The sequence below is a fragment of the Cynocephalus volans genome, chromosome 3 (genome assembly GCF_027409185.1).
Source record: "Cynocephalus volans isolate mCynVol1 chromosome 3, mCynVol1.pri, whole genome shotgun sequence".
Classification (NCBI taxonomy): Eukaryota; Metazoa; Chordata; class Mammalia; order Dermoptera; family Cynocephalidae; genus Cynocephalus; species Cynocephalus volans.
Genome location: NC_084462.1, coordinates 55,992,303 through 56,015,848, shown reverse-complemented (window position 1 = coordinate 56,015,848; position 23,546 = coordinate 55,992,303). Strand labels below are relative to the sequence as shown.

The following is a 23,546-nucleotide window of genomic DNA, read 5'->3' as shown; positions in this document are numbered from 1 at the left end:
ATTCCTTGGTTGGTGACTGCAGGGGCTCACTGAGGTTGAGAGACCTAGCTACTTCCTGGAATAAAAAAGGGAAGAAATGCCATAAAGGGTTAAACACTATGGTATGTTGACATATTAAATAAATAAATGCTTTTGACAAAAACAAACCAAAAAAAATTAATGCAGTGTAACTGTACTTGCTATTCACAAGATAATGACAGGATTTGTTTTTGAATGTTAATTTGTGGTGCCCTATATGGGTTGAGTGGCCCAGAAATGTGACCCAAGAAAAAAGCCATCTGACAGTGTCTGCCTTCAACTTTTTATCTCCTTAATAGTCTGAATCCCCTTATTTGCACCTTTAGCTTGCCAAAGGGAGGCCCTCTGTGAAGGTCAAGGCCAAATGACCCTCTTGTGCTAGTTGTTTAGTGACCATGCTTGGCTGTGGCTTCCAGTTTGTCCCACCAAGCCTCTCCAGGCTTCCCAGTCAGTGTCTCTCTCCTGGACCCTGTGTCCCACCCCCCTGGATCCAGCAAGGAGTCCTGCAAGTGGGGCCTAGGTTCCAGCCCCACAGGGGTGCTGGGGGACTCTGGAGGAGGTCTGTGTTAGACAGGACAGGAGGGCAGTTCTTACAAGTCACATCAAGATCACACATATTAACCAAAAGATAATTCCTGACCATGGATCAATGAACTTGTGAAAAACTCAAACTGTTCTTACAACCTTTTATACATGTTTTTTTCTTAATACTCTTTCTACCCTGGAATACTTTTAAAGTATTTATAGAAAAGTTGCAAAGAAGGTATAGAGGATTCCCATATACCCCTTACCCAGTTCACACTACTGTTTGCATCTTATATAACATGGTACATTTGTCCCAACTAAGAAACCAGCACGGGTGCATCACTCTTAACTAAAGTTCAGACTTTATTTGGATTTCACCAGTTTTCCCATTAATATCCTCTTTCTGTTCCAGGGTCGAGTCCAGGGTACCACATTGCATTGTGTTGTCCCTTCTTCCCAGGCTTCTCAGGTCTGTGAACTTCTCAGACTTGCCTTGTTTTTCGTGTACCCTGTACGAATTTCATAATCAGAAAAAGAAAGGACTGATGATGATAACGACGATGATGATTTCTGTTTGGGAATTCCTTCATTCTGATCGCGGTGGGAAGCTAATAATCCTCTTTTTTCTCTCTGTGTTCACAGGAACAAAAGGGAAGGAACCAACGGGACCCACAGAAGTTGGGACGCCGTAATCCCTGCCCACTGCCCTCTCAGCCCCTGCTCCCGCTGCTGTCCCCCAGCCCAAGGCCAGGAGCTTCCAGGCCCTTGGCTCGGGTTGGGTGCCCTCGCCGGTCGGTTGGGCGCGCGCGCGGGCGGCAGCGGGTCAGCTGTTCCGCGGCCCACGTGGCCGCCCCGCCCCCTGCCCGGGCCTTATAAGCCTCGCCGGCCCCAGAGCGGCCGACCCGCCCGCTGCCCGCCCGGCCAGATGCCGCTGCAGCATGGCCTGGAGCACCAACCTCCGCTGGCGGCTGCCGCTCGCCTGCCTGCTCCTGCAGGTGGCCTTGGTCATTCTCTTCGGCTTCTTCGTGCGCTACAGCCCCGACGCCGACGCGCACTGGTGGGAGGAGAAGCGGCGCAGAAACATCACCACGGACCTGGAGAACGAGTTCTACTATCGCTACCCTAGTAAGTGCCGCCGTCCTGCAGGGCCACCTGAGGCGGCTCCGGGCCAGGAGGGGACGCCACCCCGGCCCCATGCGGGCTCCCCACAGGGCGCTCCTCTGCGATTACGCTGCGGAAACGGTCCTTTTTCCTGTGAAAAACTAGTAGGAAAAACTCACTCCGGTGGGTTTTTTTTATTTGGCTGCCCTCCCCAGCCATCAGAAGCCTCCAACATCCCCACCAGAGAGCCCTGCTTGGCGTCCTCAAAAGACCCAAGTCCCACAAACCAGTGGGCGACCATCTCCTTTGCCCAACTGTACCTGTACACTCCAAGTAAGTGGGTAGGTCCTGACCTCAAGGACCACAGGGATGGCTCGATGGCCTGCCAGCCCCGCTGTGGGGAGAGGTGTGCGGGACCAGTGTTGGGCCAGGAGACCATCCCACCCACCCACTTTCGGCTTGGATGGGGAGGCCCAGCACCCCTGAGTTTTCTGCTATCTGTGGTGCTGGGCTTAAGAGCGTGGCCCTGGAATCACAGATATCCTTTCTATCATGGCTCTGCCGTTAACCAGGTGGGTGACCTTAGGCAAATGTCAGCCTTGCTCAACCTTAATGTCCTCATCTATCAAATGGGGATAATAGGACCTACCTGGCAGGGGTTGGGTACAGCTAGTGGGAGACAGTCCTAACGCTCCGGCACACTGCTGGGCATGTAATCCTCACTGCACAATGGAGCAATCACTACAAAAGCACTAAATGCAGATGCCCTAGGACTCAGGAGCTGGAAGAACTGGCCCAAGGTCACACTGGGTGGCCCAGCCTCTGGACTCCCAGCCCAGGACTCTTCCATGCCCTTGTGCTTTCTGATTTTCTGCTCCATCTACCAGCATCCAATGACAATTCTTCTAACTGTTTGTGCTCACATAGTCATGGACTGTTAAGTTTTGGAAGGGACCCTAAAGCTCATCTCCAAAAGCCACCTGTCAACTGGTGTTCTCTCCATGGCTTGGACACTCTCAGCAACAGGGGGTTCCCTACATTCAGAAATAGTGTTTCCCTCAGGTCCAAGTAAACAACTGCACCTACTCAGAATGGCAGACTGCATTAAAAAAGACTGAAGGGTGGGGGCTGCAAGCCCAGTGGAAGCCAGCCATAGGACATGGCTGCCAAAAAGTTAGGGCTGTCATGGGACTAATAATAGGTACATTTTACAGATGAGGAAACTAAGAAAGAGGGAGGTGACAGAAGAGGGGCATGCCCTGTGCTGGTGAGACCACCGCCTCTACTGGGCTCCACTTAGGGTCATGTTTTAAGAGAGAGAGATCTTCACAGCTTTGGCCTTGGAATTTAGGCTCCAAATCCACTCTTCACATTGTCTACCTGTCTTCTCCTTGGTGGGTGACTGACCAGGCATCAGTGAGTCGGGCAAGCTTCAGACCCTGCTTTCCTGTTCCACTCCATCCCTCTGGCTCTTGCTTACCCCTTGACCACAGAACCAGCCCCCCAGGAAAGCATAAGGGGCGAGGCCTCATGTAGGCATTCCTAGGGCAGTGGAGGCCTCAAGACCCTGTAATAGGAGCTGCAGAACCTCACCAGTGGGGAGTGCAGTCCTCAGTCTCCCTAGTTTCTATCCTCCTCCCTCCACACTGGCTCCACCCGACAAGCACTTATCTTGAGGTGACCATATAATTTATCATCCGACTAATTTTTTTTTGGTGGCTGGCTGGTGTAGGGATCTGAACCCTTGAGCTTGGTGTTATAACACCATGCTCTAACCAACTGAGCTAACCGGCCAGGCTTATCCAAATGAAGACACTTTTGAGAGTAAAGGTAGGGATACCAATAGTAATTTACCAGGGCCCAGGCATAAAATATAACTGTCTCAGAAAACCAGGGCTTATGGTCACGTTGGAAAAATAAATTGAATAAATATCCTGGGTCCTGGCCCCAAAGGACTCCCAGACTTGCTGGGAACAGAGAGGTGCACCCTGACAACCAAGGCTTCAGTGGGGACAAGTGCTCCAGGCAGAAGACATCTGTGACAGCTTCATGGAAAGTAGTGGATGGTGAGCAGAGCAGGCAGGCAAGGGGTCCACTGAAAGGGGGTGCTGGGAAATGGGGTGAGTGGCTCAGTGTGACCCAAGAGTAGGGTTTGTGAAAGGGGTGGGAGAAGGTTGCTAAGGGCAGAGAGAACCCGGCCATCAAGGAGGGCCTTTATTTCCCCTGTGAGTGCTGGGGAGCTCTTGGCCAGTTCAGGAAGAGAAGCTTGGCCTCAGGGTCCCTCTGTGAGGGCAGGAAGCAGTGACAGCCCCTCCAACCAAACATGCTTTCTGTCCTCTAATCGTCACCACCACCCTAGGAAGGAGGCCCCGCTATGATCCCCATTTTATGATGAGGAAACTAAGACCAGAAAAGGGGGGGTGTCTTGCAAAAGTCACTCAGCTAGCTCTGGGGCAGCAGTTGTGGGGGCCTGAGCCTACACTCCTGGCTGCTCTTCTCCCTCTGTCTCCCCTTCCCCTTTCCCCCTGTCCCACTCACCGTGGCTGTGGTTAGGAGTTAGAGGGCATGAGGCTTCCTGGCCCAGGTGGGTCCCCAAACCTTAGTTCCTGGGCAGCTAGGTAATCCCTAGGGGTGTGGAGTGAGGGCAGGTCCTTGTGGTACCTTCCCGGTTCTTGGCCTCAGGCTGTCAGCACCTGTGCAGGCCTCCTTTCTACCCAGGGGATTAGTGGAGCCTGCTGGGCATCCCCAGTTTCCAGAGGAGTCCAGCTCCAGCTGGGGTTCATGGGGGCCCAAGGATAGCTCCCTGGGCATGGGCCTCTCAGCAGGCAGCAGGCACAGAGCCAACTGGGAACCTACCCTGGCAGAGCCCTACATGGCTTGTACACTCTCAGCAGGTGTGGTTCAGGTGCCAGCTGCTGAACATGAAGCTTCCTCATGGGCTGATGCTCCCAGGCCTAAGTGGCCAAGGGCAGTGGCTGGGGAGAGGTTGTCAAGGAGGAGCCACCACATCCTGGCTCCAGAAGCTTCCTGGGAAGACCAAGGGAGGAGTGGGACAGAGATGACCCAGGACAGAGAATGCTCTGGTTTCAAACACCTGAAGGACTGTTTCATGAGGCCAAAGTAGCCAGGCTCGCCCTGTACTCCTGGGGACCTGCATCCCATATTCAGTTCTGTTTGCTAAAGGACAAGCTTACCCACAAGCAGAGGGCAGCGTAACCTGGTGTTGACTTTGGAGCTAAACAGATCTGGGGCCATCACTAAATGGAAAGAGCTAACTAACTCCCTAACCACTCAGTATGCACATCTGTAAGGTGGAAATATTAAAGTACAGAATCTCTAAGAAGATTCAAGATGACAGGTGATGGATGGGTAGGGCACTTATCTCGTGGCATGGAGTGAGAGGACAGTAAGTACTAGTTTCGAGTTTCCTCAGAAGGGAGTGAGTGCTCCTCAATGAAGGTGTTTAAGTAGAGTCTCAGCATCGTGTTAGAGACGTGGCTGAGGAAAGTCTCCCTGGATGCTGATTTGAACTATTACAGCATCTAAATTCCTTTGTGCTCTCCTCATGACATGGTACTTTTTTGCCTGCTCTGTCCGACAGGGCGTTTATTATTTCCATTTTATGGTGGAGGAAACAGAGGTTAGAGAGGAACCCAACACTCTCAGCCTGTCAGTGGCACTGGCAGGGGAGAAGCCAAGCCCCCTCACCCCACACACCACAGCCCACCTGCTTTCCAGAGTCTCCTGCGGCATTACTTCCCCTGACCATCTCCCCAGGAGATTTTGCACTGTTGGTGTGGGAGAGTTGGGGCATGGAGTCTCGGGAGGAATTGGGGGACTGGCCTTTAGGTCCCGAAGAGAACAGTTTAGGTGGGGCTGACCCCTAGGAAATGGGAAAGAGCAGTACCCCGCCTCGTGCAGGGCCCCACTCTTTCTGTGTTGATGCAGCAGAGGGGAGGGCAGTGCGGAGGCCACCAGCATGGGAAACTTTGTCCTCCAATTGCAGAGACTTAGCCCACCTCTCAGGGGGACTCATCTGTGGAGAGAAGAAGGAGATAGAACTGGGGTGGGGGCTGGGAGGACAGAAGGGAAGAATGAGAACAGCTGTGTACTGGTGCCCCCTGATGGCAGCTCTCATGGCTGGAAGCCAGTGTGCCAGCCGCGCCCCATCAGGGATCTCCAGGCTGAGGAAGCCCGTTCTGGGCAGGGCAGCTTGAGTCACCCTAGGTTGGGGAGCAGGGCCAAGGGCCATCCACTTGCTCGACCCTCAGCAAGTCGCCAACCCAATGCAAAGCAGTTGGTCAGTCTTGAAAGAGAAAAAGAGAAATAATAGCTAGTATGATGGAGCAGTTGTTGAAGAGGGTTTGATCGGGTTACTTCATTGAGCTGTTACCCTCCCCAAATTTACCAATAATAAAACTGTGGATCAGAGAGGTTATGTCCTTTGCTGAAGGTCATATGGTTTGGACCTTAAAATCATTACTATTAAAATCATTTGAGTTCTATTGCATAGCAGGGTGACTATGGATAACAGTTCCATTTTGTATTACATAATAGAGGAGAGGCTTTTGAATGTTCTCGCCACCAAGAAGTGATAAATGCGTGAAGTGATGGATACACTAACAACCCTGATCCGATCATTATATAACATATACGTGTATCAGAACATCAGATTGCATCCTATAAATATGTTCAGTTACAATGTGTCAATTAAAATAAATAAATAAATAATTTAAAATCCTTTTAGGTAGCACCAAGCTCTATGAAACAGAGATTAATCAGCTGATATGTTTCAGTGCTAAATTAGGACCAGTTTGGGAGATAAAGAGGATGGTAGCAAGAGAACAGATTGGGGAGGTGCCCTAGGAGAGGGCAGCTGGTGTCTGTGTACCTGCAGGAGGGGAGAGGAAAAAAGAGACAGCCCCACAGAGGATCAAAAACAGAGGCAGGGGACCCAAAGGAGCAGGGAGAAGGACAGGGACTGGCAAGAGGGAGGACAGGCAGGAAGGAGGGACTGGGAAGGTGAGGGCTCCTTGCTCTTGTTCTTGGGCCACAGGGGGACCAAAGCCTCCAAGACTGCAAATAGCACCCCTCCCCGTCATGCCCCAATGACTCCCTCAGTCCTCTCTAGCTCCATCCCTGCCCGTGTGGCTCCCCTATGCCACCAGGCAGCTGACACCCCTTTCCTCGAAAGGTCCCCGCCCTCTGTGATGCTGTCATTCCCCAAGGGCTCCTCCCACCTCCCTGCCAGCACCTTCCCTGTCTTGTCTGCTAGCTTCAAGGCATGGCCAGGTCTCAGCTTGTGTCTCTCCTTTCTTCGTTCCCACATTCCACACTCACAGCTCATAGGCATGCCCAATCTCAGACCCCAGCTGCAGCCCTCACAGCCAAGCTCCATTTCTCCCAAGCTAGCCAGCCCACCCTTCCACCCCCGGGGTCATCTCAAATTCACCATGGCCAGGACTTGAGGCAGCACCTCCTTCCCACCCAGCAACCTCTTTCCACTGCCCCGTGCTTGTCAACAGCCCTGTGATCCTGCCAGCTCCCCTCCCTGCTTCTGGAATTGTAATCTGAATTTGTCACCTCCCTCTCTTTCGCACCTCTCTTCCAGTCTGTCACCCGTTAGTGCTTCCCAGAATAATCAAAATACCATTTATGGTGCTTCACGTACATTAGCTCAATTTCTCCTACAACAGTTGGAAACGCGATAAACCATGAAACGTGATAATACATAAAATCAGCTGCACACACTGAGGAACCTGAGCCCGGGTGTGTTTGTGTAAATGGCACAGAAGCTAAACTCAGAGAGAAGCTCAGAGCACCTTACAGGTGGACCCACAGCTCTTCTGTATCAACTAGTACCCCCAACTAGTACCCCTGCCCTTCAGAGTGCCAGACCCCCTACGCCCCCTCCAGATAGCTGCTCTCCAGGGGGGTCTGCAGCATGGCCTGGCTCTCAGGGAAGCCTGGAGAGGAGACAAATCAGGGCAGACAGGGACAGGCAAGGCCAAGGCAGCTATAGCATAAGCATTGCTCCTGCTGACCTTGGCCAGGCTGCAGTGGACACCAGGCCCTGTCAGCCCTGTGGGTAGGAGGTGTTGGACTGTAGAGGGGCTGCAGACCCACCTGACTGTGAAATCCCACCTGGGGCTCCTTAACTGCTGCTTAGCTGGCATACCTGGGTGCTGCTGAGACAACAATCATTCATTCATTCGTGGTATTCATTGAGAGTCTACCTTGGCACTCGCATGGGTACTGGGAATACCGCCATGAACAAAATAGGCATGGTCTTGCTTTCTTGTAGTTTTATAGTCTAGTGGGCTAGACAAACAAGTAAACATATAATTCAAATTGTAATAAGAACTATGAAAGAAAAGAGGGTGGCACGAGAGAGAGAACCTACTTTAAACTGGGGGATCATGAAGGCCTCCCTGATGAGGTGACATTTTGCTGAAACTGTAGGAAGAGAAGTTTGTTGGACATTCTACAGGAACAGTGTCCCAAGTGGAGGGAAGGCCACAGGCAAAGACCCTGGAGTGGGGCTGAGGAACAAAAGGGAGGGCCAGTGCAGCTGGAGCATGCACAGGAGGGAGGGAGGAATGAGGTGGCAGGTGCATGGGGCCAGGCCAGGCCTGGCAGAGCCCTGAAGTTCCTTTTGTTTTTTAGCTTTTTATTTGGAAATAATTTCAAACTTATAAAAAAGTTGCTAAAACATAAATAGTACAAAAAATGCTATATACTCTTTAACTCAAACTCAGCTATTTGTTCTCTGGCTCTCTCCACATAGGTGCATGGGCACACACACACGCACACACACACACTATTTTTTGTCTGAACCATTTGACGGTCAGGTATATTCATTATGGCCCTTTATTCTTAAATATCCCAGAATATTTCCTAAGAACAGGGGTATTCTCTTCCACAACCACCATAATCAACTCCCTAAATTTACATTGATACAGTATCTTAATCTACTGTTTATATTTAATTTTCACAACTGATCCCATAATGACCTTTATAGCACTCCCTCCACTTCTCCAGCCCTGCCAAAAACAGAATCCAGTCCAGAATTAAATATTGAATTTAGTTGGTATATCTTTTAATCTGGGATATTTCAAGGGCCTTTTCTTTGTCTTTTATGACATTGATATTTCTCAAGAACACAGCCTCACCCATGTTTGTCTGTTGTTCTCTCATGACTAGATTGCATTATGCAGTCTCAGTGAGAATACCATACAGGTGATATTAGGTGATCCTTTTCAGGGTATCACATCTGGATGCACACAGTGTCCATCTGTCCCTCACTGGTCACGTTAATTTTGATCATCCAGTCAAGATATTGCCCAATTTCTCCACTGTATAATTACCATTATTTTTTTTTTTCCTTTTCCTTTTCAACTAATAAGCAGTCTATAGGGAGACTCTTTAAGACAATGCAAATCCTACTCCTAATCAAAATTTCCCCCTGCATTTAGCATCCGCTGATCAAATCTTTAATTTGAAAACGATGATTTTCAAGCTCCAGCACTCTCTCCACATTTAACAGTAAAGCCCTCCCTGCCACCTCATTATTTATTTACTTTCTTTTACCAGCATGGACTCATGAGTTCCTAATTTTTAATGGTTTTAAATCATTATAGCACATAATTATTTTGATGCTCAAATTGTCCCAGATTTGGCCCATGGGAGCCCATAGATCCAGCCCCTGTGTCCCATGACATCAGTTCCTTTCAGTGTCTTATACTTCTGTAACTCTCTTTGTTTCTCAAAGCTCTTTGCCTTCTGTTATTTTCTTGGAGTCTAGAACCAAGCAATGGTAGCACTGGGAGGAGAGTTAATATTATTTTAATACATCCCTTTTATCATTGAGTTCTATTGTCGAGAAAACTGAGGCTCTAGGAGGGAAAGTGGCTCGCCAAGGCCACTGTGTGAGTTGGCAGAAGAGTTAGGCCATGCCTGAGTCACAAGAAATGACACCTGTCCATGTTGATCACCTATGATGGGGCAGACACTGCGCTAGATGCTTCACATACACATCTGCATTTAATCCCCACAACACCTATGGAGTAAGAATCATAGAAGATGCTTACCAAGCCCCAAGCATGTTAAGTAACCTTCCCAGTCATCTGCCCAGGAGATGGAGGAGCTGGGGTCCGAATTCAAGTCTCAGTGATGCTGGGAAGTGAACTTGCTGGAGGTGATAGTGGGATGTGCAGATGATGGGATCAGCTATGGGCGACTGATGTGTTTGGCCTGTCAAAACCCTCCTTGGCTGGATGTGCATGGATCCTCCACAGCAGAGGAATAGGATTGTGTTGGAGAGGGCAAGTCATCATGGCCCAGGAGGTCTGGGCTCTAGACCCGAGGCCCTGGGTGTAACCCACCGCCTGGCCTCAAACTCAAATGCCCAGCTGCCCACCCCCACCCTGGGCCAGCAGAGCCACCTGGGAAGGAAGTGGAACCAGGGAGCTGTCATCTCCCGAGGGGGCACTTAGGCATCTCTTGGCATGATAGAGCAGTGGTTTAAGTGGTCTCACCTCGGGTCCCCCAGCCCAGCCTCCAGTGGCCCTCATGACAAGGTGGGGGTAGTGGCGATTGTGCCAACAGAGGAGCCACTTGTTAGTGCACCCAACCCTGGGGTTCGGATGCGGGGATGGGGAATCGGGACTTGGCGGGGCTGTGGCAGGCCCTCACTAGCCTCCGGCTGCACTTCCCGCAGGCTTCCAGGATGTGCACGTGATGGTCTTCGTGGGCTTCGGCTTCCTCATGACCTTCCTGCAGCGCTACAGCTTCAGCGCCGTGGGCTTCAACTTCCTGCTGGCGGCCTTCGGCATCCAGTGGGCGCTGCTCGTGCAAGGATGGTTCCACTTCTTTGAAGACGGCTACATTCTCCTGGGCGTCGAGAAGTGAGCGCAGGGCGGGGCTGCGGGGAGGGGGGGCTCCAGGGCGGGGCTTCGGGGGGCGGGGCTCCGGGGGGCTCCGGGGTGGGGCTCAGGGGTGGGGCTGCGGGGGGGCTCCGGGGGCGGGCCGGGAACCTGGGGAAATAAAGGCCTCTAAGTCTCCGTTTCCCATCTATGTGCTGTGCCTAATGATAGTACCTTTCCTGTATGGTTCAGGTGTTGTAGGAGAGGGCATGTGCAGTACTTAGCAGATATCCCAGTGCCTAGCACTTAGTAACTACCATCATTCATTCTGCCCGGCCCTGCTCTAGGCCCTGGGGACACAGCTGTCAACAACGCTAGTAGTGGAGTAGACATTCCAGTGAATGTCCTCTGTCTCAGAAGGGACTCCGCCCCCACTCCACAAACTAGCCCTACAATAAGCTCACTTCTTACTCCTCACCCCGATTTTTTCTCTCACACACACACCAGAGCATGAGGAGAGGTCCTCCTCCAGTCGTGACGGTCTTGAGGAAGTAGCCCCGTTTATCCTTACAACCATCCCATTAACAACTCTCATAGCCCCAAAAGCCACAGTGAGGGCCTGCCTTGGAATCCAGAAGGCAGGGGACATCCTTGTCAGGCAAAGTGTGTGTGGATGGAACCAGGGTCTACTTCAGCCACACGGTGCCACCTGGCCATCCACCTCCTCATGAGCCCTCTACTGGGCTGGCTGGGCTTTCAGCATCCAGACTTGAGGAGGGCCTATGGGCCTGCCCCTCTGCCTCCATTCTCTCTGTTGGCCTTTCTGCCTCCTCCTTGTACCCAGTCCACCCCAGCTCCCTACTTCCCAAAGAAAGGCCTCTCTCTCCCCTGGACACAGATCCTCTGTCATGGGTAAGGTGAAGGGAAGGTCCCAATAGCTCAAACGCAAGCAAGGCCCTGGCAGCCATTAGATAGGTGTATGTAGACTGAGAGATAAGGATCTGGAAACATAGCCTACATCTAACTGGAGGAATTGGGGAAGACTTCCTGGAAGAGGAGGCAGTGAGAGGAGGTTCTGGAAGGGTAGGTAAAAGATAGAAGGCAGGGCAGGGCCCAAAATATTGTGCATGTTCAACAACAGCAGCCAGACCACTTGGGTGCCTTGAACACAAGCTGTCTGCAAGGAGTGGGGGCCTAAGATGGGGGCTGCAAAGGAAGGATGTGGCATCTAGTGTGTGCCCCTGCTGTGCTGGGCTCTTCTCATGTGTGACTTCTGTTCATTCTTGGAGTAGCCCTTAATGTGCCTATTATCACAGATGGTGCAGCTGAAGCTCAGAAAGGATACAAGCCCAAATCCATAGATGACCAAAGTTCAGATTCAAACCTAGGGCTTGAAGTGCCACTTTTGGCTTTTGCCCCAGCCCCTCCCCTGGCTTGTCTCCCCCAGCCTCATCAATGCTGACTTCTGCGTGGCCTCTGTCTGTGTGGCCTTTGGGGCACTTCTGGGTAAAGTCAGCCCTCTCCAGCTGCTCATCATGACTCTCTTCCAAGTGACCCTCTTCTCAGTGAATGAGTACATTCTCCTCAACGTGCTAGAGGTGAGCAGGGCTTGGAATAGAGTTGGGGGTGGAGGGGACACTTGGGGGGACAGTAAGGGGATAGAGAAAGGGAGGGCTGGGGAGACATGCCTGCTTGGCAAGTTACTTAACACCCTGAACCCGTTTCCTCATCTCTAAAGTGGGAGTAATGACATCTTCCAGGTGGGTACAATAATCCACCTAGCATACCAGCGCAGTGTCTAGGCAGAGCAGGGGTTCATCACATATTAGTTTTTCCCCTCTTTTATCTTTCCAGCACATTTGATAGAAGCAGTGAGATGTCCCTGCACATATTCTTGCACACATACCACATTCCCAGATTGCTCTGCCAAGAAAAGGACTCAGTGTATTGAGGGAGCAAATCTGTAAGGAAGGATCCCAGGGGAGTGGCCAAGATGTCCATGTACAGCTGCACAGGTTGTGCACTGCATAACCCCAGAGATGCCATTCATATGGACTGTGGCAAGAATGCTGCCCGCTGAGGTTGGCCAATTCAATGGCTCAGATGGGGGCACCTTCAACCTCTCTTTCTCAGAAACCTCATTGGTGCTTTTGGGTATGTGTGTTGTGGTAGTGGGGGGTGTCATTCAGGGACCCCAAGCATTACTTAGCCCTCTCTTCTTCTACATTTGGACTCTACCCAGAACCCCTCCCCTGCGGGGGGTGGGGGCGTGTTTAGGCCACCCTAATAAATTCAATCATTCAGGGCCGGCCCGTGGCTCCCTTAGGAGAGTGTGGTGCTGATAACACCAAGACCACAGGTTCGGATCCCTATATAGGGATGGCCAGTTAGCTCACTTTGGAGAGCGTGGTGCTGACAATACCAAGTCAAGGGTTAAGGTCCCTTTACTGGTCATCTTTTTAAAAAAATAAATAAATAAATAAATAAATTCAATCATTCATTTTGTAATTTTTTCCAACCACCAGACTAGTCCAAGCCACCATATCTCTTCCTCCTAATTCATCTCCCAGGCTTCCTCCTTGCCTCACACATCCCCTCAGGCCAATCTCCACCAACAGCCAGAGTGGTCTATTAATAATGCATATAAGACCATTCCCCTGATTAAAACCTATCAGTGTTTTTTTGTTGTTGTTTTGTTTTGTTTTGTTAATTTCACTTAGAATAAAATCCATACTTATTATAAGACCCTACATGTTCTAGCTCCAACCTTTCTCTCCAAGCGTGTTGTCTCCTCTCTCCCTGTCATTCTGTACTTTGGCCATAACCTGCTCTCTGCCCCTTGGACACACCAAGCTTGGCCCCATCTCACTTGCTGTTGCCTCTGCCTGGAACGGTCATACCTGAGAGTTTCTCACTGCTGAGGTCTCAGCACCAATGCCACCACTTCAGGGAGACCCTGCCTGCCCCCTACCCAGTGTTAATGTCCCCCTCACCCCCTCCCAGTCACTGTTTCTCACGCTGCCTTGCTTTATTTTTTCTTCAGAGCACTTATCCTTGTCTGATAAGGGCAGGAAACCTTATCTGTCTGGGCCATCTCTATCCCCAACACCTAGCCCAGTGCCTAATAGGTGCTCAACAGATATTTGTCAAGTAAATGAATTTTGGAGTCTGCCTGCATGTCAGGCAACCCTCCAGGCTCTGCGGTACAAAAGTGGCAGGACCAGCACTTAGACCACAAAAAGCTCATAGCCTAGTGAGGGAACCAGGAGGTCACCAGGCAGTGACTTGTGCACTGTGATCAAGAGCCAGCTCAAGGGTGGGGTGGCCCAGAGGATGGTGCTTCAACCATCCTGGCAGCTCAAGAGACTTCCTGGAGGAAGAGAAGTCAAAGCTAGAAGTCAACTAGGAGCTGGCCAGGCAAAGGAGTGAGCAAGGGCATTGGGGCAGAGGGAGCAGTGAGTGAGTACAAAGGTCTGGAGACCCACAGCGAGGGGTCCTCGGTGGCTCAGGCTGGCTGGAAAGTAGGTTGTGCTGAGAGGGGAGTTTGGAGGGGTAACAGGAGAGAGGAGGAGCACGGATCATCAAGACTCCTGGAGACGGTTAGGGAGTCTCAACTGTATCGTGAGGGTAGCCGGGAGCTATGGAGGTTTGTAAACAGGGGAGTGGCACGGTCAGACACATGTAATGGAAATGTCATTTCGGCTGTGGTGACAAGAACAGTTAGGAGGCAGGGAGCCCAGTTGAGAGGCTGTCCGGGTTACCCCAGTGAGAGACAATGGGACTGGGACTGGGTTAGTGCAATGAGAAGAAAGTGGATGATTCAAGAGATATAAACGAGGTGAGCAAGTGGGCCTTGGAGACTGACTGGGGTGGGAGATGCCAGAGAGAGAGAAGCTGGGCTAGTTGAAGGGTAGACAGTGGGGCCAATCACGGAGGTCTGAAACAGGCTGAGAAGGTACTATCTTGGGGTGAATTAAGAGGCAGCAAAAGCTCCTTTTACCCTCAAAAACCCTCCCCAATCTGCTACAAAAATTCTTTTAAAGCATGACAGTCTTCAGCCTCTCTTTGAGACAAGTTTAAATACAATAATTGTCATTGATATGTAGGAAGCATTTGGCCTTTGCTGAGCTTTGCTCTGCATGCTTTACCTGGGTAAACTCTTTTGATCTTTATCTCTGAGACAGGCACAATTATATACCCCATTTTACAGATGAGAAAGCTGAGGCTCAGAGAGGTTAAGGGGCCCACCCAAGGTCTCACAGCTAGTAGAGACACCCACTAGGCTGGGCATCAAGAAACCTAGCCCTGTCTACAACTAGCACTATGACCTTGGATGACACACTTACCTCTCTGGATGGGTGTCCTAATCTAAAGAGAAGGAGTGAATCTGTGATTCTGTTCCTCTGAGAGGTTCTGAATGGGGAAAAAGAGGAGGCTGAAGAGAGGGGAGGTGAGTGGAGGGAGGGGAACGGGATCTAACATTAGTCAAGCACCGTTGAATGCCAGGCCCTTGCCTTACACAAGATGTCTACTTTAATCCTGACAGCAGCCCTGCTAAGTCACTATGACCTCCCCCACTTATAAATGAGGAACTTGAGAACTAAAGAAGTCAAGTGAGAGGTGCAGAGTGGTGTAGGACAGGAGGCCCAGCAAGGGACAGATGAGGAAGGGGCCAACCCTGCCTGCTCTGACTTTGGGGGACAGGGGATGGGAGGGCAGGGATGGGTGGGTGGTGGGAGGGTGGCTGGGATTTTGGAGAGCAAGGAGCATGACAGGATGCAGGGGGAGGTGGGTAATGGCAGTCTGGGTGGGATAGTGTTGGACCAGGAGAAGTTGTGTAAAAAGAAATGTGGACAGTGGAGACCCAGAGGGAAGGGGGGAGTGCCCAGGAATTAAGACAGAAGCCAGTGGGTGACAAACCAGATAGGGGCCACCCTGGGTTCTACCTCTGCTCACCTCTTCCAGCTGCTTGATTAAGCAAATCCCTCTCCAGGCCTAGGTTTCCCCATCTGGGAACGATCCCATATGTTGGGTGAGGCTGCCCTGGCATTTCCTGACAGGCTTGCAGCCTAGGTTCAGGGATGCCCACCTTCTCCCCCTTCCCAGTTGATTAGTCTTTGGGGACCCCAGTCTCCATCCTGCAACCGAAGAATCAGAGACAGCTGGACCTCTGTGTGTGTGCGTGCGTGCATGCATGTGTCTGTGTGCAGGGGGGTGCAGAGTGCTATGAGGAGGGAGGGAGAGAAGTTGCCAGAGCCTGAATGGCCCCTTGCACCCCAGGTGAAGGATGCAGGGGGCTCCATGACCATCCACACATTTGGCGCCTACTTTGGGCTCACAGTGACCCGAATCCTCTACCGACGCAACCTAGAGCAAAGCAAGGAGAAACAGAGTTCTTCATACAGCTCGGACCTCTTTGCCATGATCGGTGAGAGATGCCATGATGACTCAGGCCACCATGATGGGTGAGGGTCCCTAGGATGGGTGAAGTTGGCCATGATGGGTGAGGGTCCCTATGATGGGTGAGGGCCAACATGATTATTTAAGGCTGCCATGATCACACCTGATTGGTCTGGTGGGTGGCTGCCAGTTCTCTCTGAGGGAAGGACAGAGGGAGTTTGCCTGTAGACAGATCTAGAATCCCAGATGTCTATCCCTCTTCCCCATGAGGCTGAAAGAAGTAGATCACTCTTCCTATGTTTTACCTAGAATGCCCCAAGCAGACACAATGGTAACCAGGAACTGGTCTCTCCATCCCTGGGCTAGGGCAAGATCTGCATTCCTACTTCTGTGTCCATTCATTCCAGAGAACACATATTGACCACAACAATTCTGGTCTCTTAAAACCCAGCCCCACCCTCCAAGAGCTCCTCACAGTGTGGTGGAAGAGACACGATGCCACACCAATGATCTACCTACAGTGGAGAAAAGATTCTCCCTCGTGGAGCAGTGGGGGAGTGGGGTGGGGAGAATTTAGCAGTAGTGGGGGTCAAGGTAGACTTCCAGGAGTGGAGCGGAAAGCTAAGTGGGAGTTAGGTGGGTGAGTAAGGAAGAGAGGGCCTGCCAGGAAGAGCCCCCAGCATGAGTAAGGCTGTAGAGGTGGGAAACAGCTGGGGTATGGGGGGTCATTTGCCATCTCTGGAGCTAAGGGACAGGATCTCTGCCTGAGTTCTGTTGGGTCCCATCTAATGCCTTTTCTCCTGGGCCCACTGGTCCTGTCTGCTCTGACCCAGGCACCCTCTTCCTGTGGATGTACTGGCCCAGCTTCAACTCAGCTGTGTCCTACCACGGGGACTCTCAGCACCGGGCTGCCCTCAACACCTACTGCTCCTTGGCAGCCAGCGTGCTCGCTGCGGTGGCAATGTCCAGTGCCCTGAACAAGAAGGGCAAGCTGGACATGGTAAGCACTGGGGGGCTTTGGAGGGAGGTGCGGCTCTCACTGCCTGTGCGGATCACTGTGCCTTGCCAACAACTCTGTGAGGTGGGCAGCTTCAGGATTATTGCACCTATCTTGCAGATGAAGAAACTGAGGCTCAGGGCAAAATGATGTGTCCCAAGCACATAGCTGATGTTTAGCCGTGCCCACAACCAGACTCTTGGAGGTTCTACTATGTCAACAGCTCTAGATGAACTGGGTCCTTTTCCTCCTCCTTCTTACACTGGGGGTGCTGACACTATTCTGGGCTGAGTGTCAGCCTGCCCAACAGGGTTTCTGGGGCACTTCCCCTCTGCCAGGCTTCCAATCCTCCAAACACCAGCCCTCAGGCTCCTTAAACTGCCCCACCTGCCCTCTCCCACATGCTCAGAGGGATGATTCCTGTAATGCTTTGTCCACTCCACTGGGGAAGTATTGGAGGGTAGTGTGTTGCACAGTGTCCTTCATGTCACACCATCAGGACAGCTATTTCTGTCACTAGTCAGGGCGGGGGGCCAACCTTACAGATGTTGGCAGATTTTTCAATAAAAAGAAAAGTAGAGACACTAACTCTGTCCCTCATAGCCCAACACAAGCCTCTGGACATGGGCATATGTGTGCTGAGATGTGGCCATGAGCCCCTAGATGCACAGAGGTGGGGACTCAGGCACCAGGGGGAGGAAAATCAGACACTCTGACATGGGCTCATGTAGGGAGGGACATGGAACAGGGTCAATGACAGAGGCCTGGACTCCACGCAGACCTGGATCAAGACCCCTTTCTGCCTCTTGCTAGCTCTGTGGTCCTCAACAAATCATTTAACCTCCCTGCACGTCAGTTTCCTCATCAAAAGGTAACTGTCCTCAGTCATGGGCCGGTTGTGCAGATGGCATGAACTAATCCCCAGAGCCAGCAGCACAGGACCTGGCTCAGGCTGGCACTCAGAGAGCATCCTACAGGCACCTGGCGTGGACATATGTGCCTGTAGAGAACATCCAGACATTCGGGTCTGGGCACACAGGTGCACACGGCACACATGATAGGGACGTGCAGATGTGCTGGCAGGGCTCACTGGCATATGCACCAGTGCACTGGCTTGTGCACATGGGAAATGCCCAGACCTGCCGGGTGGACTGGGTGGCACACGTACTAAGAACCTGGGGGGTGGCTATACCACGCCCGGCCCAAGGCCGGAGCCCCCTGCATGTTTCTGGCTTGCTGAGGTGGACTTCGAGCCACCCCTGGCTCCCAGGACCCCAGTGCCACCCTCTCACAGCAAGCGAGCTGCTCCAGGGAGGGGACTGAGCTCCTCCCACTCTGCCTGCCTCACTCAGGTGCACATCCAGAACGCCACGCTCGCAGGAGGGGTGGGCGTGGGCACCGCTGCTGAGATGATGCTCATGCCCTACGGCTCCCTCATCGTCGGCTTCATATGTGGCATCATCTCCACCCTGGGTTTTGTGTACCTGACGGTGAGCATCCTGGACAACAGGCTGGGGGCTGGAGAATGCTGGGGTCCCTGTGCTCCTGACAGTGGGAGGAGGGGGTGCAGTCCTGGAGGGGGCCGAGGGCTGGAGAATCCTGGCTCTCTGTGTATTTGAGGGCCTCCTCACACCCCTGCTGCAGCCCTCGGCCTAAGCAGCACCTCCCCTCTGCAGCCTTTCCTGGAGTCCCACCTGCGGATCCAAGACACCTGTGGCATCCACAACCTGCACGGCATTCCCGGCATCATAGGTGCCATTGTGGGTGCCGTGACAGCAGCCTCCGCCAGCCCTGAAGTATATGGACAGGAAGGGTAAATATGGAGGAGCAGGGGAGGTGGAGCCTTCTTCCTTCTCCATCCCTCCTTCCTGCTGTTCCTCTCAGGTCCAAGATGGTGCCTTTCTCCCCTTCTTTCCCCACTCTGGACCATTGTCTCATCGGCTTCTCTCCCCACCCTGTCCCTCCACAAGAGTCTTAAAGACCAACTGATAAGTGCAGTGCCCCCATTTTGTAGATGGGAAGGCTGAGGCCCAGGGTTTAGTGAGCTTGGTGCCCGCTCATGTTTGTGGGGTGTCAGCAAGTGGTTACTTGGCTCTCTGTGAGGCCCTGACCTGCCCCTTGTCTCCACCCTAGGCTTGTCCATTCCTTTGACTTTCAAGGTATCAAGGAGAACTGGTCTGTAAGAACGCAGGCCAAGTTCCAGATTTTTGGCCTCCTTGTGAGCCTGGGCATGGCCCTGGTGGGCGGCATCATCGTGGGTGAGTGAAAGTGGCCGGGCCCGAGAAGTGGGGTCACTGTGGGGCTCCCTGGGTGGGGGACCCGAGAGCATGTACCAGAGGTCAACCTGGAGTGCCCATGAGTCCCTTATCTCTGCACTTCTGGCTGTGGGGTTGAGGAGATCTGAGCCTCAGCCCAAGGACCCCAGCAGGGATTTTTCTGGCTGAGGAAAGGGGCTGGGATAAGCTAAGAGAAAAGTGTTTTCTGACCTTCTGTGACTTCTGACTTTCTTTAGGGTTCATTTTAAGATTACCAATCTGGGGACAAGCCTCTGATGAGAACTGCTTTGAGGATTCAATCTACTGGGAGGTGAGTTCTATGGAACTGTCCTCCTGCATGAGGGCAGCTGCATCCCCTCCCCTTCCCCCCTTCACCCCCCTGCACTTAACATCATCTGGGATGGGGCCTGGGGAGCCAGAAGCTGGGAGTAAGGGACAGGGCCTTGTCATTCTGTTACTTTGTCTGGAAGGTTATGTCTCCGGGGGGATGAAGACTGTTCCCTTCTTCCCTCTCTGGACCCCAGGATTTAGAGGGGGTGGTGTATACCTCCTTTCTACACACCTGGTGGGGGCAGTCACGGAAGCAACATATGGTCAGGGCTGTAGCTGGAGTTTTCTTGTGTCCCTAAGGGCCTCAGTCAGCTTCATTCTAGAACAGTGGTTCCTAAGGTATGGTCCCCAGCAGCATCAGCATTACGTGGGAACTTAGAAATGCAAATTCTGAGTCCCACCCAGACCTCCTGAACCTGAAACACAGAGGGTGGGGCCCAGCACTCTGCTTTAACAAGTCCTCCAGGTGATTTTGATGAAAAACACATTTGAGAACCGCTGCATTAGACCGGTGGTTTTCAGTCTTTACATACACATCGGAATCACCTGGGGAGCTTTAAAAGCATCCAAAGCCCAGCTCAGTCCACAGAGACTTGGATTTAATTGGTCTGCTGTAGGACCTGGACATTAAAATTTTTTAAAAGCTTCCTAGATGGTTTTAACCCAGCCTGGGTTAAGAATCACAGTGCAGTGTTCTACATCAGTCTCCATAAGAACCACCTGGAGACCTTGTAAAAAGTTCAGCTTCCCAGGCATCAGCCCAGAGATGAATTCAGTAGGGCCCGCGACTCTGCAAGAGAATGAGCTCCCAGGTGATTTTGCTATAGAAGCTGAGTTCTGCGACATTCCACAGCTTTCAGCATCTGGAGCAATGTTTCTCAAGTTGTATTTTTATACTGACCGTGTCAGTTTCTTTAAAAACATGCCACAATTTGGGCTTGCTGTGACTTCAGGGAGGCCTCTCCATGGATCGTTACTGGAGGTGCTTGCCTGTACTGGATGAGGGAGGATGATAGAGGGCCGCTCTTGCTTCCTGCACTGCCCTCTCATGACAAGGGTGAGGACCAGGGACCACCCATCATTTGTCTTTCATTTGGCTCTATATTTTTACGACATACCAGAAGTTTTGGGGGTAATTTTAACTAATGTCCACTATAAACCAATTTTATGTACATAACTAATTTCACTCAAATTAACTTTTTAAAATTTGTTTTTAATTTAAAAATGGTTAGGAGCTCATTAAAGAAAATCTGGAAATAGAGAAAAATAGAAAGAAATCCTATCACCCTAATTCAAGCACTGCTAATATTTTTTTGTATATTTCCTTTCAGTCTTTTTTCCTCCTCTACACAGAGTTTTCTTACACAGTTGAGATCATATTAAACACCCAATTTAGTGTCCTGATCTCTTTACCTATAATAAGAATTGTTCTAACATTCTTCATAAACTTTCTTTTTTTCACAGCATAATTATTCTCATTCCATATTTAAAGTCAGAACTTCAACTATTTTAGACACCACAATTAGAAACCACGTGGATTTAATGCTAGAGAAATAAATTGGAAATGTTATCAGTTCCCATATGTAGAAGTTCCGTCTTGGTTCTGTTTTGATCTTTATAATTTATTCCAAGTTCACACCTTCTCTCAGCTATATACCTCCAGCAGTAATCAGCTGAGAATAATAAAATTCTGTGCCAATGGAAGTGAACACCATCAGGAGGTCCCTGAGGCCCCTGGGTGGTACCTGGGAGGTGAGGTGGCTTCCCAGAGGATGGGGGTGAGACAGGTAGGTAGGTATTCCCCAGGACCACAGATGAGGCAGTCTTGCTGATCTGCCCCACCTGCACTCCACCTCCCAATCCACTTCCAGCCTCTCCTGCACCTCCCCCTACCCCACTTTTGGGCCTGTGCAGTTCAGGGAACTTGCCATGCTGCCTCTCATCTGGCAGCGGCCTCTCATCTGGTGCAGTCCTACTCATCGTTCAAAAGTGGGCTCAGCACAACCACCTGGAATCCCCACAGGCTGGGTTATAAGCTTCTTGTGTGCATTCACAACTCTTATGTCACTGTGCATTTCACCAGAATGCCTCGCCATTGCTCTCCTTGCACAATAATGCTGTCTTGTTCTTGCTGTGCACCAGCACCTGGGACAGTGCCTAATGTGAGGTAGGGACAGGATACCTGTGCTGAAGAACTGCTGTACTCTCCATGGCATGCTAGCTGCACAGTGACCACAAGGTGGCACTCGCCACACAGCATTTGCAGCTCATGGCTTGCCCAAGCTGTTCTTGTTCCACCAGGGGCACCCTGCCCCACCTGGGACAGGGCCTTCAGAGTTGCCTCCTCTCTCTGTAGGTACCTGAAGAGAAGAGCACTGTCTATATCCCTGAGGACCCCAGCCTCAAGCCCTCAGCACCCTCTATACCCTTGGCACCCTTGGTCCACTTGGTACCCTTGACACCTTAAGCTGCCAGGGCAGGTGAGGAGTAGGTGGGCATGGGCTTGGTTTGGCCGTGGGGGGATGATGGGCAGGTTCTCCCAGTGAGGGCCCAGCTCTCAGAATCAGATGCCACCAGCAAAGGGGCAAAAAGCAAACATCAAGAAATGAGGATGTGAGCTTCCGCCTCTCCTGCCTGAGGTGGAGTGGGTGCTCTGAGGTGGCAGGAGAGGCCCTCAGAGCCACACTGCTCTGAATGTGTGGAAGGACCACTGGACTAGAAAGAATGTATGGAAGGAGACCTGGGGACACAGGTGGCTGTGTGACTGTGCTTGCTGGCTATATGACTTCCAGAATCCCTCCGCCCCAAACACTGAGCTTCAATTTCCTCACCTATAAAAGTGGAGCTGACAGGTCTGGCTCTATTCAGTTGATCAGCTCAAAGACTCACCCATCTTCCCTCCCTTCCTCCCTTCTTCCCTTCTTTCCATCAACAAACACTTCCTGGCCTCCTCAGTAGAATGCACCAAGCCCTTTCTCATGGCTTTGGCATCTCACCCTCACAAGATCTCTACAAAGCAGGTGTAATTACTTCCCTTTTTTTAATAGATGAGGAAATTAAGGCCCAGAGAGGCTCTTCAAGGCCACACAACTGGCAAGTGGAGGAACTGAGGTCTTTGCAGGTCATTGTCGTTCTTATTATTGTTACTTCACCTCCTTAGAGGCCAGAGCTTGGAAATAGCTGGATCTGGGGCAAGAGGCTGAGAGATGTGGCAAGAGGGGATGCTGGGGTTCTAGGAGAGAGAAGAGCAAGGCTGTGACCCTTTGCTTCTAATATCCACCCTGTCTGGAAAAGAAAAAGGTGCTGAGAAGCTATAGCAGGACTTGGCAATGACCCGCTCTTGGCTCTCCCCTTGCAGGCTACACAGACTGTCGCAGGCCTCTGGAAGGAGCTGGCGCTGACCTAGCGGGGGACACAAGAGCAAGTGAGCGGCACCAGCCTGCTGGCCTGGCCCCAGGAAGCCTCCACCCCTTCCCGCCCCTTCCTCCCAGGGGGCCTGCCTGAGAATGGACAAGGAGGAGCAGCAGACAAAGTGGGCGTCCAAGCCAAATTCTGCCTGCAGAAGGTCTGTCCCTGCCTGGGATCTTGGTGGCCACATCCTGAGAAAAGCAGGCCTGGAGTGGGGCTAGGGCCTGGGGGTGGGCCTGAGCCCTCCCAGGAGACAACGCAGCTGCCAGCCACTGCCTGTTGGGCTCTTCCACTCCCTGCCTGCCCCCCAGCTAGTGCCTCCCATGCTCATTGGGTCCACCAGACCTCTCTGTGCCATGTAGGTGGCAGCCTCCGTGAATAAACATTCCTGATGTTCTTTGTAGAATGAGTGTGTGTGCTCCAGTGGGGCCTGTTTGAGGGAGGAAAATGATCCAAGAGACCTGGCCTCCTGCTCCAACCCTCACCCTCTCCTAAGATGCCACCCACACTGCAAGGAAAACCGTCCCAGGCTGAAGAGGAAGCACTTAGGGTTCTGGAACCTGCCTGCAGCCTGGGCCACCCTGCAGGACTCAGCTCTGGGCTGGGGTCTTTCCTCAAGGCCCCTCC

The 23,546-nt window shown here is 51.8% G+C and overlaps 1 protein-coding gene across 1 annotated transcript; it reads left to right on the top strand.

Moving 5' to 3' along the window:
• Positions 1-1,481: 1,481 nt before the first annotated feature.
• On the top strand, positions 1,482-22,948 carry RHCG (Rh family C glycoprotein). The gene is made up of 11 exons (XM_063091579.1): positions 1,482-1,668; positions 10,364-10,550; positions 11,956-12,106; positions 15,789-15,936; positions 16,742-16,908; positions 18,258-18,395; positions 18,582-18,718; positions 19,039-19,163; positions 19,418-19,491; positions 21,868-21,991; positions 22,870-22,948. Exons 1-10 carry the CDS (start codon positions 1,482-1,484, stop codon positions 21,976-21,978), a joined length of 1,425 nt encoding a protein of 474 aa, XP_062947649.1. The 3' UTR covers positions 21,979-21,991; positions 22,870-22,948.
• Positions 22,949-23,546: the final 598 nt, after the last annotated feature.

Coding starts and splice junctions, on each gene's coding strand:
- RHCG (XM_063091579.1), top strand. CDS start 1,482: ATGGCCTGGAGCACCAACCTCCGCTGGCGGCTGCCGCTCGCCTGCCTG. Junction 12,107..15,788: donor TTCTCCTCAACGTGCTAGAG/GTGAGCAGGGCT, acceptor CTTGCACCCCAG/GTGAAGGATGCAGGGGGCTC. Junction 18,396..18,581: donor TGGGTTTTGTGTACCTGACG/GTGAGCATCCTG, acceptor TCCCCTCTGCAG/CCTTTCCTGGAGTCCCACCT.